Source organism: Anarrhichthys ocellatus, unplaced genomic scaffold (assembly GCF_004355925.1).
Source record: "Anarrhichthys ocellatus isolate YVR2014 unplaced genomic scaffold, GSC_Weel_1.0 scaffold26, whole genome shotgun sequence".
NCBI classification, from domain to species: domain Eukaryota; kingdom Metazoa; phylum Chordata; class Actinopteri; order Perciformes; family Anarhichadidae; genus Anarrhichthys; species Anarrhichthys ocellatus.
This window is the reverse complement of record NW_022280056.1, coordinates 416,426-427,687: the sequence shown is the minus strand read 5'-3', so window position 1 is coordinate 427,687 and position 11,262 is coordinate 416,426. Positions and strand designations below refer to the sequence as shown.

Below are 11,262 nucleotides of genomic sequence, written 5' to 3'. Positions count from 1 at the left end.
CACAGTGGTTTTATTTACGGGTGAGTGAACACAATAACCGGAACACCTGACTTTAGCCCTAAAGTATTAAGATATTGACTTTAGTGACATAATACCTCAATGTAAAAATAATAGTTAAAAGTCCAGCTTTACATTTCTTAAAATGTCAAGTTAATTATTTAGACTACTTTCATTGCGTGTACGTTGAGTACAGACTTTAAAATATGCTTTTATTTTGAAGGCAGTACACCGGATGTTGTCTCACCTTAAAAGCGGGAAGTGGCTTCAATTTTCTTCCACCGCTTCACTTCACTCCCTCGCGCCACCATCGACAGGAGGCTGTCACAGAGTACCGGCGATTTACAACGGTAAGAGTCGGTTAAACACGTGCTAAACTCTTCTGATAACTAGTTGTAACCGAGCGGACGCGTGTTTGGACGGTTAGCAAACATGTCCGAGGAACTTTGGTGTAGTTAGAAAGTTTTTCTGCACCTGATAAGGAAGTCATTATAAGTTATTCGGCGGAAGTAGTTCGTTTCCGGGTGTTGACCGTTAGGTAACGATCCTCCATTGCATCTAATTGTTCACAATACCTCACACACGATGAGTGGATGCATTCACTAGTCGACCAAAAAAAGTGCATTCAGGGGAGTATTTTTAATCTACTTTCGCGTGCGACTCCTCTGTCATGTGGCTCATACGGAACATTTTCTCCCACTTCCTGGAACGAATGCTTTACTCTTTTAATTTGAGTTGGCCTGCAGGGCTCACACCTTAAACCAGCCACCGTTTAAAGGCTTTCCTAGCATGCACGTAGATTACATCTGCTGAGATCAAGTGTGCTTCAGGTGACAGTCCTCTTTATGTACTTTGGTGTTGAGTTGTGTGCTCAGCTGAATGACTGATACGTGGTTTCTTAAATAGCCTCCCTTTTCCTTCCTACATGGCCTGGAAGATTTTTTTTTTTTTTCCCTCTCTCTCTTTCAGGACTTTGATAACTTTCAGGTAACACATTTCTGTCTCAGCCTTTTTTAATTTGCTTCGTTTCTACCCGAGGACGTGCAGCCCTGCAGCGGAGGCCGGATGTCTCATTTTCTCTGGTTTGACCTGGTTGATCTTGAGTTAGGCTCGAGGAGCTATAATCAACCACAGAAGAAGATTTTCATTCAAGGTGTTCAGTGTAACAAGCTTAAACAGTGTACGGGTCAAAACCACAGACCTTACCTGTAAAATGATGAGTATTGAGTTGTATTTAGAAAGTAAAGGTGTGTTCTTCCTGTGTCTGATACGCAATATCTGCTGTTAAAAGCTTCACTAACACTACCCGTTATTTAGTTTGTCTACTTGATCTCATTCTACAGTATTGTGGGAACCGATGCAATGCAGCTTTCAGAAGCACGTCCTCTCGATGACGGCCTGTAACCCCTCCGTTGGTTGAATTTGTGTGTTTGTACCACCTGTAATGCCGGGTTGTTGCCACCCTTGAGGTAAACCGTCATACCTATTGTAGTTCTTCATCACGTAGAGGCCATCAGGAATCAAACCCCACTCTGTTAATGTGCCCCGACCTTTGCGTTGGCACCTTGTCGATCCCATTCACTGGCAGCTTCCTTGTGCTGCACGCAGGGATTTCTCGCCGGCTATTTTTAAAGCTTCCTATTTGTTCTGGTTCTTCCTGGGATAGAATGTTTTCTTTACTTCTCTCACTGCCGCCTCTCTCCGGGGCTCATTCTTTGTGGTCAGTCTTCTGGGCTCTTTGGTCCAATAGCCTTTACACTTAATCAATAATCACAAGCTCATAACCGGTTCTCCGTACTGTTCCTTATCTTATTTCCATTTGTTTTACCCTCACCCCCGTGTTGTTTTCTGTTGAGGTTGATTTCCTCTGCATTGCCTCAGCACTGCCTTAAGCTCTTGCTGTAACACTTCCTCAAAGCTTTGGTATGCGTTGCACTGCACCCTCGACTTGTTAATACAGCGTGAATTGTATCTCCTCACATAACCTGTAGCCAGGGCCCCTTCTTTAATATTAATATCATTACAGCATATTGGGGTGGGTTAGCCACACAGGTGGAAAGTTAGTGAGAGGAGCTGTGCTTCAGATTCAAACTGTGCGGTTTAGCACGCAAAAGGAAATGAATCGGTTATCTCGCCTGAAAAAGGAAGTCTACAGTAGTTTCTCTACAGACGAGCCTGCAAGGCACGCTTGCATGAACTAAAAGACTGCTGCTGCTACTTAACTTAAAATCTAAATCACCACAAAGGTGGTGGTGCTGGGAAAAGCAAATCTTGTGCTGCTCTTCATGCAAGCGTGGCACCATAATATCAGCTGATATACAGCTACTTCTGCTCAATGTATGCATGAACAATAGTTTGACTGAAGGGGTGCTTTGAAGGCGTGTCCAAAACGACATGGAGGTTGATGCATTTACTGCATCGACGCATGGCTGAAGCCTGTACTGATTTATAAGAACTGTGCAGAGTCGGTTATTCACAACATCCCGTGGAGGGCGAATGGGACCAACATGATTTTTCTTTTCCTCCTATAATTGATCCGCTTTTATTAAAGCATCGTGATGAGGATATGTTGAAGTGGAGAACAAAAGGGCCAAACGCAAAGGTCTACGGCAGACTACACGAGATCAAAGCAGCCGTAGATCTGTGAGTGACGTCTAAAGGTCGCTTCACAACGGTTGATCATTCTCAGTTACTTTTATTGACGCAACATTCATATTCTATCGTTGTGGTCTTTGCAACATTTTATTAGATTATTAATCATCTTCTGTAAGACTTTAACATCCCAAATTCTACTGCGGACACACTACAAAGCTCTTGTTGGGTTTCATGTGTTTCTGATGTCTGGCTGCCTGCTGAGTTATCACCTTTAGCCACATTGTTGTTCCTCTCTGAAGACCAGTAGTCCACTGTGTGATCCATGGATATGGAGCCCAGAGGATTACATCAAACGACATACATGAAGATGTAACTCAAAAACTGTCTCGTCACGATAGATTTATTTATTGTAGGAGAAACATCACGTTTAACGGTTTTCACAATTACTTATCTGACTTATAATTTTAGTATATTCCCAATAAAGCTAATTAACTAAAATATTTATCAGCAACTATAGCCAGTATAACCACTGCTTTACTACTTAAAAAATAATGTATTGTGGTTAATAAGTTATGGCTGCACAGAGGGAGACATTGAGCTCGTTGATCTTCAGTAACGTTTGACTCCTGTCAAAGAGAATCCTCTTGATGTGTCACCAGTTGACACCTCCCAGCCACTTCCTCTCCTGTCCCTGAATACCTCATTAGCCGTAATCCCACTTTCTATAATCTCACAGCTCAGCGGTGTTGCTAAGGAACAGCCCTAATTTGAAGCCTCCTGTGTTTGTAAAGCGGTGCTGCTTATCCCCGCCAAGCCCGCCGATTATCCTCCTGCAGCACAGAGCTGTGACGGTGAGGACACCGAGGTGAGCGGGTTCAATGGCATCTCCAGCGTTTGTTAGCGTGATCTCATGACCGGAGGGTGTCTTCCCAGCAGGCTGAACAATCACCCTCTCATATTTGTTTATAGCCAGTTAACCAGAGGCTGTGCATCATTGTGAGGGCGATGATGTCACTATTGTTTAAACTAACCCATTCACTCAGTGCATGGGTCTTTAATTTGCTCATTCAACTATTTTATAGTCCTGTCAAGATGTCATCTGAGTGATGTGACTGTGTGGAAGAATGAAGGGAAGCTGCACTGGTTTATTCACACTAGGCAATCTTTTGTACTTTTTTTCTTTTACTTAAATCCAGTAGTGTTGCAACTACTGTTTTTTTTTTATTGATGAATCTATTTATTACTCTTATTATTATCGACATTTACTCTTGAAGGAATGAGAGCAGAATTAAAACCTGATGAATAAATAAACTAATATGTTAATTAAAGCATGTTAGGTTATGTTAGCAGCACTATAGGACCCAGTCCGTATAGTGCAGCTCTCTACCCACGGTGTGTCTAAAAGGACTCATCACTTCCTCCTCTGTGACTGCAACATAGAGGAGAGGAAGTGAGAAAAACAACCTGTTGGGATTCTTCAAGAGTGACACGACACCATCGTTGTGTTTCCTGCTCTTGGTTATCACAGAACACTCCCACACAGCTGAACACCTACTGAGGAATTTGTGTTTCTTTTTGGGAGCCCGGAGGCCTTGTTTGGTAACCGTTGCTGTGTTCTGACTTCCTGCTTGGCTAACACCCAACAGTATACAACGGGCACAATAGAACAGAGCAGGGCGTCAGACCGGCAGAGCGACAAACGGTCATTGTGCCCGTTTGTCTTTGTCTGAGCGGTGTGATTTATTGTGGTTCAGGTTGTAAACAGTGAGTCGGGGGATTACGTTCATCAAGTACCACCTCTGCCCAGCGAGTAAAGACTGCGTTTGCGTTTTTCTGATTTGTTAGCCCGTCTCTGTTGATTCATGACCTTTAACTCTCACTTTGACACTGATTTGCAACAGCAAACAAACGTTAATGATTATTTAGAGACAGTTTGTCACCTTATGTCTTCCTTCGTTTTAGGGTAGTTGGTTTTTCTGTTGACATTCAAGCATCGATCTTTACGGGTCTTTTTTAACCCTTTTATCGTAACTTAAAGGAGCAATATATGACATTTAGAGCATTACTATAGAAGCAAACAACTATTCATGTAAATGTATATTGGAGTAATGTTGACCTGAGCAGAGCATGAAGGCACTCTCTTTTTGTTAAGCCATGTTGAGAGCTCCCAATCTCGTATCTTGCACCATTTTAAGGATACTTAAAGTAATAAATCCTCTTCTACAGTTTGTCGGCTCTGTTTCCTGTTTGGCTGAATCTCTGAAATACAGGAAGTTGTGTTGTTTCGACACATAAATGTTGAAAGAACACACCACCCTGAATCAGGAAATGAAAACTATCGACAAACATAGTGTGTGTGTGTGTGTGGTCACTTGTCTGGTCTGCAGGGAGAACAAGTGAACGGACCACACAGAACATCATCCAGCTAGCTGCCTGTGGGCTTCTGCAGGTGTTGATCATCGTATATTTCTGCGCCCAGCATATGTGCACCAGATGTTTGATTTTTTTTTCTTTTTTTTTTTCTGCTGCTTTTTGTGAGCAACGTTTGCGTTTCGTAGCACCTCGATGATCTCACTTTGTTGTGCCATTTCCTGCTCAGGATCAGCATCCTCTCCTCTAATCCGGAGTGACTGGTGGAGCCGTGCAGCCGGGTGTAGAGCTCCCCATTAGTGCACGAGTGAGGGAGAAGCCTTTAGATAATCATCAGCTTCATAATAAAAGCGGCTCCACAGCCGAGTAGCCTGAGTCTGTGCTAGTGTGAACGTTTACGTCTGTGCTTGTGTCTCAGCTTACACTAATGAACAAAAACGCCTCGTCTCATGACAAGAATAATGATGAAGGTGCTCGTGATGATCCACACAGAGCGTGTTGTGCTCTCTGCATAAAAAGGAACTCGGTTGTCACCTTTTAACCTAATGGTGTTTGTTTCTACAGGAACTGCTGCTTTACATTGCTAAGGTCAAAGTTCAGAGGTTTTCCTCTGGATAAGTAATCTGTAATGATCATCTAGCAGCCGGATGTCTTAACAATGTGCTGCCTTGCTCCACTCGTAGATCCAACGTCATTAAAGCAAAGTAAAGAGTCCGTGTGGAGTCCTGCCGTCTGTCCGTGTTACTCGATCGCCCCGTCCTCTAACCGCTCTGCTGTCTCTCTCTGGCTGCGATTAGCTCAACATGGCAGAACAGGAACCGACACCGGAGCAGCTGGAAGCGCTGGCAGCAGCCAACGCAGAGTCTGAGAACAGAGTCAACTACAAAGCTCCTGCTCAGAAGAGCTTACAGGAGATCCAGCAGCAGGACCAGGACGACGAAAGCCTGCGCAAGTACAAGGAGGCGCTGCTGGGCAAATGTGCTGCCGTCGCAGGTTAGTGATATGTGCGTGCGTGCGTGTGCGTGCACCGTTGTGTATTCAGTATTTCTCTCGGGTGCTATGACTTGATGATTGGTCTTCTGGTCGTGATTTCTTACTCGGTGACTCTTCTCTCGCTCAGATCCCAAAGTCCCAAACGTTCAGGTGACTCGAATGACTCTGCTGTGCGATACGGCTCCGCAGCCATTGGTCCTTGACCTGCAGGGTGAGTAGAGCGATGCGTGTGATATAGAAGTATAAACTGATGTTTTATAGTTGACCACGTTTAGGCAGCAGGCGCACTGGAAGGATTAGCTCACAGTGACATTAATTATGAACAGTAATCACTCCCAAATATGCATTAAATGGCCAGCTGGTTCATTAGCCTGCTAATTGGTAATGAGAAGATTCCCTCGTTAGTGGGAGCCATTTCCTGTTGGCTCTCCCTCAGTGGTCAGATGAGCATCAACAGAGCCGGGCTCACTGAGCCACCTGGTGGACGGTTTAGTGACTACAGGGTGATGACATGTCTAAATACAACTTCAGAATGTAATTCTTCTCTCTCTGGAAAAAGCAAAGCATAAAATCCCTTCTTGTTTATGAACCTTTTAGTTTATAAGTTTAGCATTCTGCCTTCACACTGCTGTGTTGCGTTCCATCCCAGGAGACTTGGACAACTTGAAGAAGAACCCGTTTGTGCTGAAGGAGGGAATCGAATACAGAATAAAGATCAACTTCAAGGTGAGAGAGTCTGGTGTTTGTCTGTCGTCGCTGTCAGCGAGCGGCCTTTGTCGTGGGAGACTGTTCAGCAGGATGTGATGCATGTCGTCTTTTTGCAGGTCAACAAGGATATCGTGTCGGGCCTGAAGTACACCCAGCAAACATTCAGGAAAGGAATCAAACGTAAGTTATTTCATTCAGTCGCTGCTCATCTTTTAGGGAGGTTTTGAAATGCCATGTAAAGTAGCCTTCTCTTGCATAAAGGACTAATTTAACATTTTGGGAAATACGCTTACTAACAAGATCCATAACAATTCATGTCTGTACAGTAAATATAAAACCATAGCCAAAAGCTGCTTAGCTTAGCTCGTAGCATATTCCACAAAATTACCTTTTCAAAGTTTAAACAGGCCAAATAACCCGGCTGTCCTGTTGGAATGATAACGCTGAAGTTCGTTTGCTTTATTCTCAGTGAACACGTTGGTAATAAGCAACTTATTAATCTCTTCTGTGCAGTTGACAAGTCTGACTACATGGTCGGCAGCTACGGGCCCAGAGCGAGCGAGGAGTACGAGTTCCTCACCACCGTGGAGGAGTCGCCCAAAGGGCTGCTGGCCCGCGGCACCTACAACATCAAGTCCAAGTTCACCGATGACGACGAGCACGACCACCTCTCCTGGGAATGGTTCCTCGCCATCAAGAAGGATTGGACAAATTGATTCCCCCTCAGCGACGCCCTTTGTCCCTCCTTTCTTCTTCTCGCTGTCGTTCCGTTATTCCCGTCTGGAGTTTGTATTGATTTTCAGCTTCTGCTCTCTCCGTCCATCGACGACTCTGTTTCTAAATTCCAATCACTTCATCATTCCTCCCTTCGTAGCGCTTCTTGTTAAGTATCAAATCTTTAAAAATGGAGAAAGCAACAATGTGCACAGTACAGATTTTGCTGTTATGGTTTGTTTATAAAAGAAAAAATGGAAAGAAAAAAATTTTTTGGAAAAAATGTATACACTTAGTGATTCACTCGGCCCTTTAACCTTCTGTTCTTCTCTTTGGTTCTTTATTGTTCAGACTGTTTTGTACTCTTACCGTGATCTGCCTTAGAAAGCAGCCGCGCTGTATGAACGTATCCACTGTACGCTCACTTGGCAGCCATTGCTGGACACGGCTCTTAAACGCAGCCCCCCTCACGCCTTTCAGCACATTATTTGCACCAGGCTCTTGGTCAGAAACCAGGCCGCCTCTATTTAGCACCCTACACAGCCTGCTGGTAAACTAAATGTCCTGTGACCCCTCGTGACCCCTCGCTGTAGGTCAGCAGGGTATTCAGCAGCCATGTGGCCTTAAATAAAACCTTTAGAGATAGACGCCCTAATTGAGCCGTTTGCCTTCAGATTATATTTGCCAGACCATCATGTGAGCGTTTTTTAACAATACTTGTAAAACATGGACCTTTATCACCGTTTTATATCAGGTTTGAGGATTTGTAAAAGCCATCAGGGTGTCCTTTACAAACATCTAGTATTTGTAGCGTTCTAAATCTCAGTTTAATTAACTGTAAATATCCTGCTCGTTAAAGTCCGGGTTGTGCCGATAGCCTTCTGTCACCCAGGTTCCTCCCTCGACCCCGAGGCCGTGTTTCCATCAGATCGGAGTCAACCCGCTCACCTCGTGTTACTCGAGTTATAAATGAGCCACGCTGACTGTGCCTCCAGTCTCTCTCAACCACACGCTGCTCCTGCTGACTCAGCGGCACTTTGATCATCAGTGATGTGCAATGTCGTCTGAACCAGAAACATCGGTCCCTAACCAGACCTCCAAGTGTTCTGTTTTTATATTCACTCCAGACGTATGGGAAAGAATCTGCTTGTCAGACTGATGTTCTGGGTGTGTTGGGTTTGACTGAACGTGTGCCACTTGTATCACCTACAGTTTACTGATCGCCTGTGTTCACATTAAAGTGTTCAGACTCGGCCCGCTTGTGTCCTTTATTACGCCGAGGCTTTATGTTTTCGGGTCGTCCGTCTCATTCTTTGTCTTGAACGCGACATCTCAGGAGGACATTTCTTCTTCTCTTGGATTCAAAGATGACGTGATGAGTCCTGGGGTCAATTCACGACCATAACTCAAGAATAAGTGCTAATAATTCTGGCTTCTTCTTACAGGTTAAAATGTTGAAGTGACGCCATTTCTGACAGACATGTGAACGGCTACTTCACTTTTACAACCACCCGTCTTCTAGTTGAACCCGCTGTAGGATTTGATTTGTTGCCTCCCCGAGCGTTTAACAGAAGAACGTGGTTTATACATTTCTCATTTTAATCAACAGAAGACATAAATGGCCTCCGACAAGAGCAGCTTTTACAATGTGGCACAGCGTCGAGCTGATTATGTCATGTCTGAAGTTATCAAACGAATCCCTGAATCACTCCGTGGCATGTAATGCATGCTGTAAAAACTCACCTTCACCAGATGAGTTACAATAAACCATGTAAACAAATAACCATCAAACACTTACTCACGGTACAGTTTGGCAGCTGTCTCACCGTTTCATCTTAAAGCTCACTCGAGCTCGTCAAACACTTGTGATTTTAGTTTCAACCGGCTTCTAAAAACCTTTTTAGCACTTAGTGTTTATGAGTCGGATACATGCTTCAAATGAGTAGTTTAAAAACAAGTGGCTGCTTTGTTCTTTTGATTAATTATTTGGCTTGTTTTAAATAAATAAAAATTAAATCATTTCTGCATCAGTTAATCTCAATTACAAATACTACATCACACACTAGACTGTCCTCAGACAGAAACTAAACTAATTATTTCATCAGTTATGGTCACTCAGGAAGAAAAAAAAAGGTATTTCATCCACATCAGAATCCTCCACAGAGGCAAGTTTACCATTTTCATACAGCTTGAGATTAATCAGCCATCCACTGCTAACATCATTAATCACCCGACTACAGGCATCCACCCGTCATGGTCAAATGTAAGACGAGAAGTCATTAAATACATCATGTGCAGTCACTGTTAGTAGACTCAGTAGCTCATTTGTGACTCTTCTTGCTCTTGGTGGAGTTCAAGTCGCTCTTGGTCTTCTGCAGGCGGGAGAAGATCTCTTTGAACAGGGCCTTGTACTCCGGCGTGTTCTGGCTGAGACGTTTGTCCACCTGCTCCACCTGCCTGCTGATCCCCTCCAGGGCCTCCGGGGTGGAGGGCGCTTGTGGGGGCGTGGGAGGGGCGGCGACGACGACTGCGACTGCCCCCGATGTCGAAGGCCCCGCGCAGACCATGCTGTACTCCTTCATGGAGGGGTCCCTGGAGACCGGCCGCGAGGTCTGCACCCCGGCGTGGCACAAGCTCTCCTCGTGACGTCGGCACTTCCCCAGCAGCCCTTCGTACTTCTCCAGCAGCGCGTGGTACTGCTCGTCCACCTCACGCAGGATGGACATGCCGCGCTTGCGCACGCCGTTGGCGTGGATGGCGTAGCTGCCCTGACGCCTGCCAGAGGCGTCGCGGGCCGAGATGGCGTTCAGAGCTGTGTCGCTGCAGCTTTTCCTCACCGGGCCCCCCTGCTGCCCCGTGGCCCCTTGCTCTCCAGCAGCTCCTTCACCTCCCTCCTCCAGCCCCAGGCCCTCCTCCGGGGTGTCCGTCTCGGGGCCGTTGCTGAGCAGCGTCTCTAGGCCATCTTCCATGCCCCCGATCAGACACACCCTGGACTTCCTCAGCTGCTGCATCTCCTGGAGCTCCGCCTCGAGCTCTTGAACCCGCAGCTGGCAGCCCTCCGCCCCTAAGAGACGCTGTTCCAGGCGCTCGAACTCCTGCAGCACGGCGGCGCACTCCCGCTCGGCGCCCTCTCGCTGGGACCGCTCCGTGGCCACCGCCGAGCGCAGGGAGGAGACGATGTCCGTCAGGCGCTCGTGCTCCTCGTCCACCGGTCGCGTCTCAGCCAGGTCCACGCTGCCCGGATTGGCCAACAGGAAACCATCTTCATACCTGATGTAAAGTAGTCAACAAGTTGTGCTTAAAAAAAACTGCACAATCATGTAATCGGTGCAATTTCTATAGTGAGGTATGATGTCAAAAGTTACTCTATTTTGACCAAATATGTAATCACTGAGTTTTGCCTTTGCAGGGCAGTTAGGTCTGATAACTGTTGATTTACTTTAAATCAACCCAGCAGGTGTCCTGCAGAATAATCAGATCATCTGTGTTGCAGCAGCACCACACACACACACATCTGTGTTGCATCAGCACCACACACACACACATCTGTGTTGCATCAGCACCACACACACACACATCTGTGTTGCAGCAGCACCACACACACACATCTGTGTTGCAGCAGCACCACACACACATCTGTGTTGCAGCAGCATCATACACATCTGTGTTGCAGCAGCATCATACACATCTGTGTTGCAGCAGCATCATACACATCTGTGTTGCAGCAGCACCATACACATCTGTGTTGCAGCAGCACCACACACATCTGTGTTGTAGCAGCACCACACACATCTGTGTTGTAGCAGCATCACACACATCTGTGTTGCAGCAGCATCATACACATCTGTGTTGTAGCAGCACCACACACATCTGTGTTGTAGCAGC

The 11,262-nt window shown here is 45.7% G+C and overlaps 2 protein-coding genes across 3 annotated transcripts in view; one reads left to right on the top strand and one right to left on the bottom strand.

Moving 5' to 3' along the window:
• The first annotated feature begins 287 nt into the window (after window positions 1–287).
• Window positions 288–8,631, top strand: LOC116391395 (rho GDP-dissociation inhibitor 1-like). Its single transcript, XM_031861932.1, has 6 exons — window positions 288–347; window positions 5,760–5,955; window positions 6,083–6,166; window positions 6,605–6,681; window positions 6,780–6,843; window positions 7,177–8,631. The coding sequence occupies exons 2-6, from the start codon at window positions 5,766–5,768 to the stop codon at window positions 7,377–7,379; spliced, it is 618 nt and encodes a 205-aa protein (XP_031717792.1). The 5' UTR covers window positions 288–347; window positions 5,760–5,765; the 3' UTR covers window positions 7,380–8,631.
• Window positions 7,093–11,262, bottom strand: part of cdr2l (cerebellar degeneration-related protein 2-like) — a 9,347-nt gene continuing 5,177 nt past the window's right edge. For both annotated transcript variants that reach the window (XM_031861929.1, XM_031861928.1), the window contains exon 5: window positions 7,093–10,647. In XM_031861929.1, coding sequence (XP_031717789.1) covers window positions 9,699–10,647 — 949 coding nt within the window. In that variant the 3' untranslated portion in view covers window positions 7,093–9,698. The remainder of the gene's footprint in view (window positions 10,648–11,262) is intronic.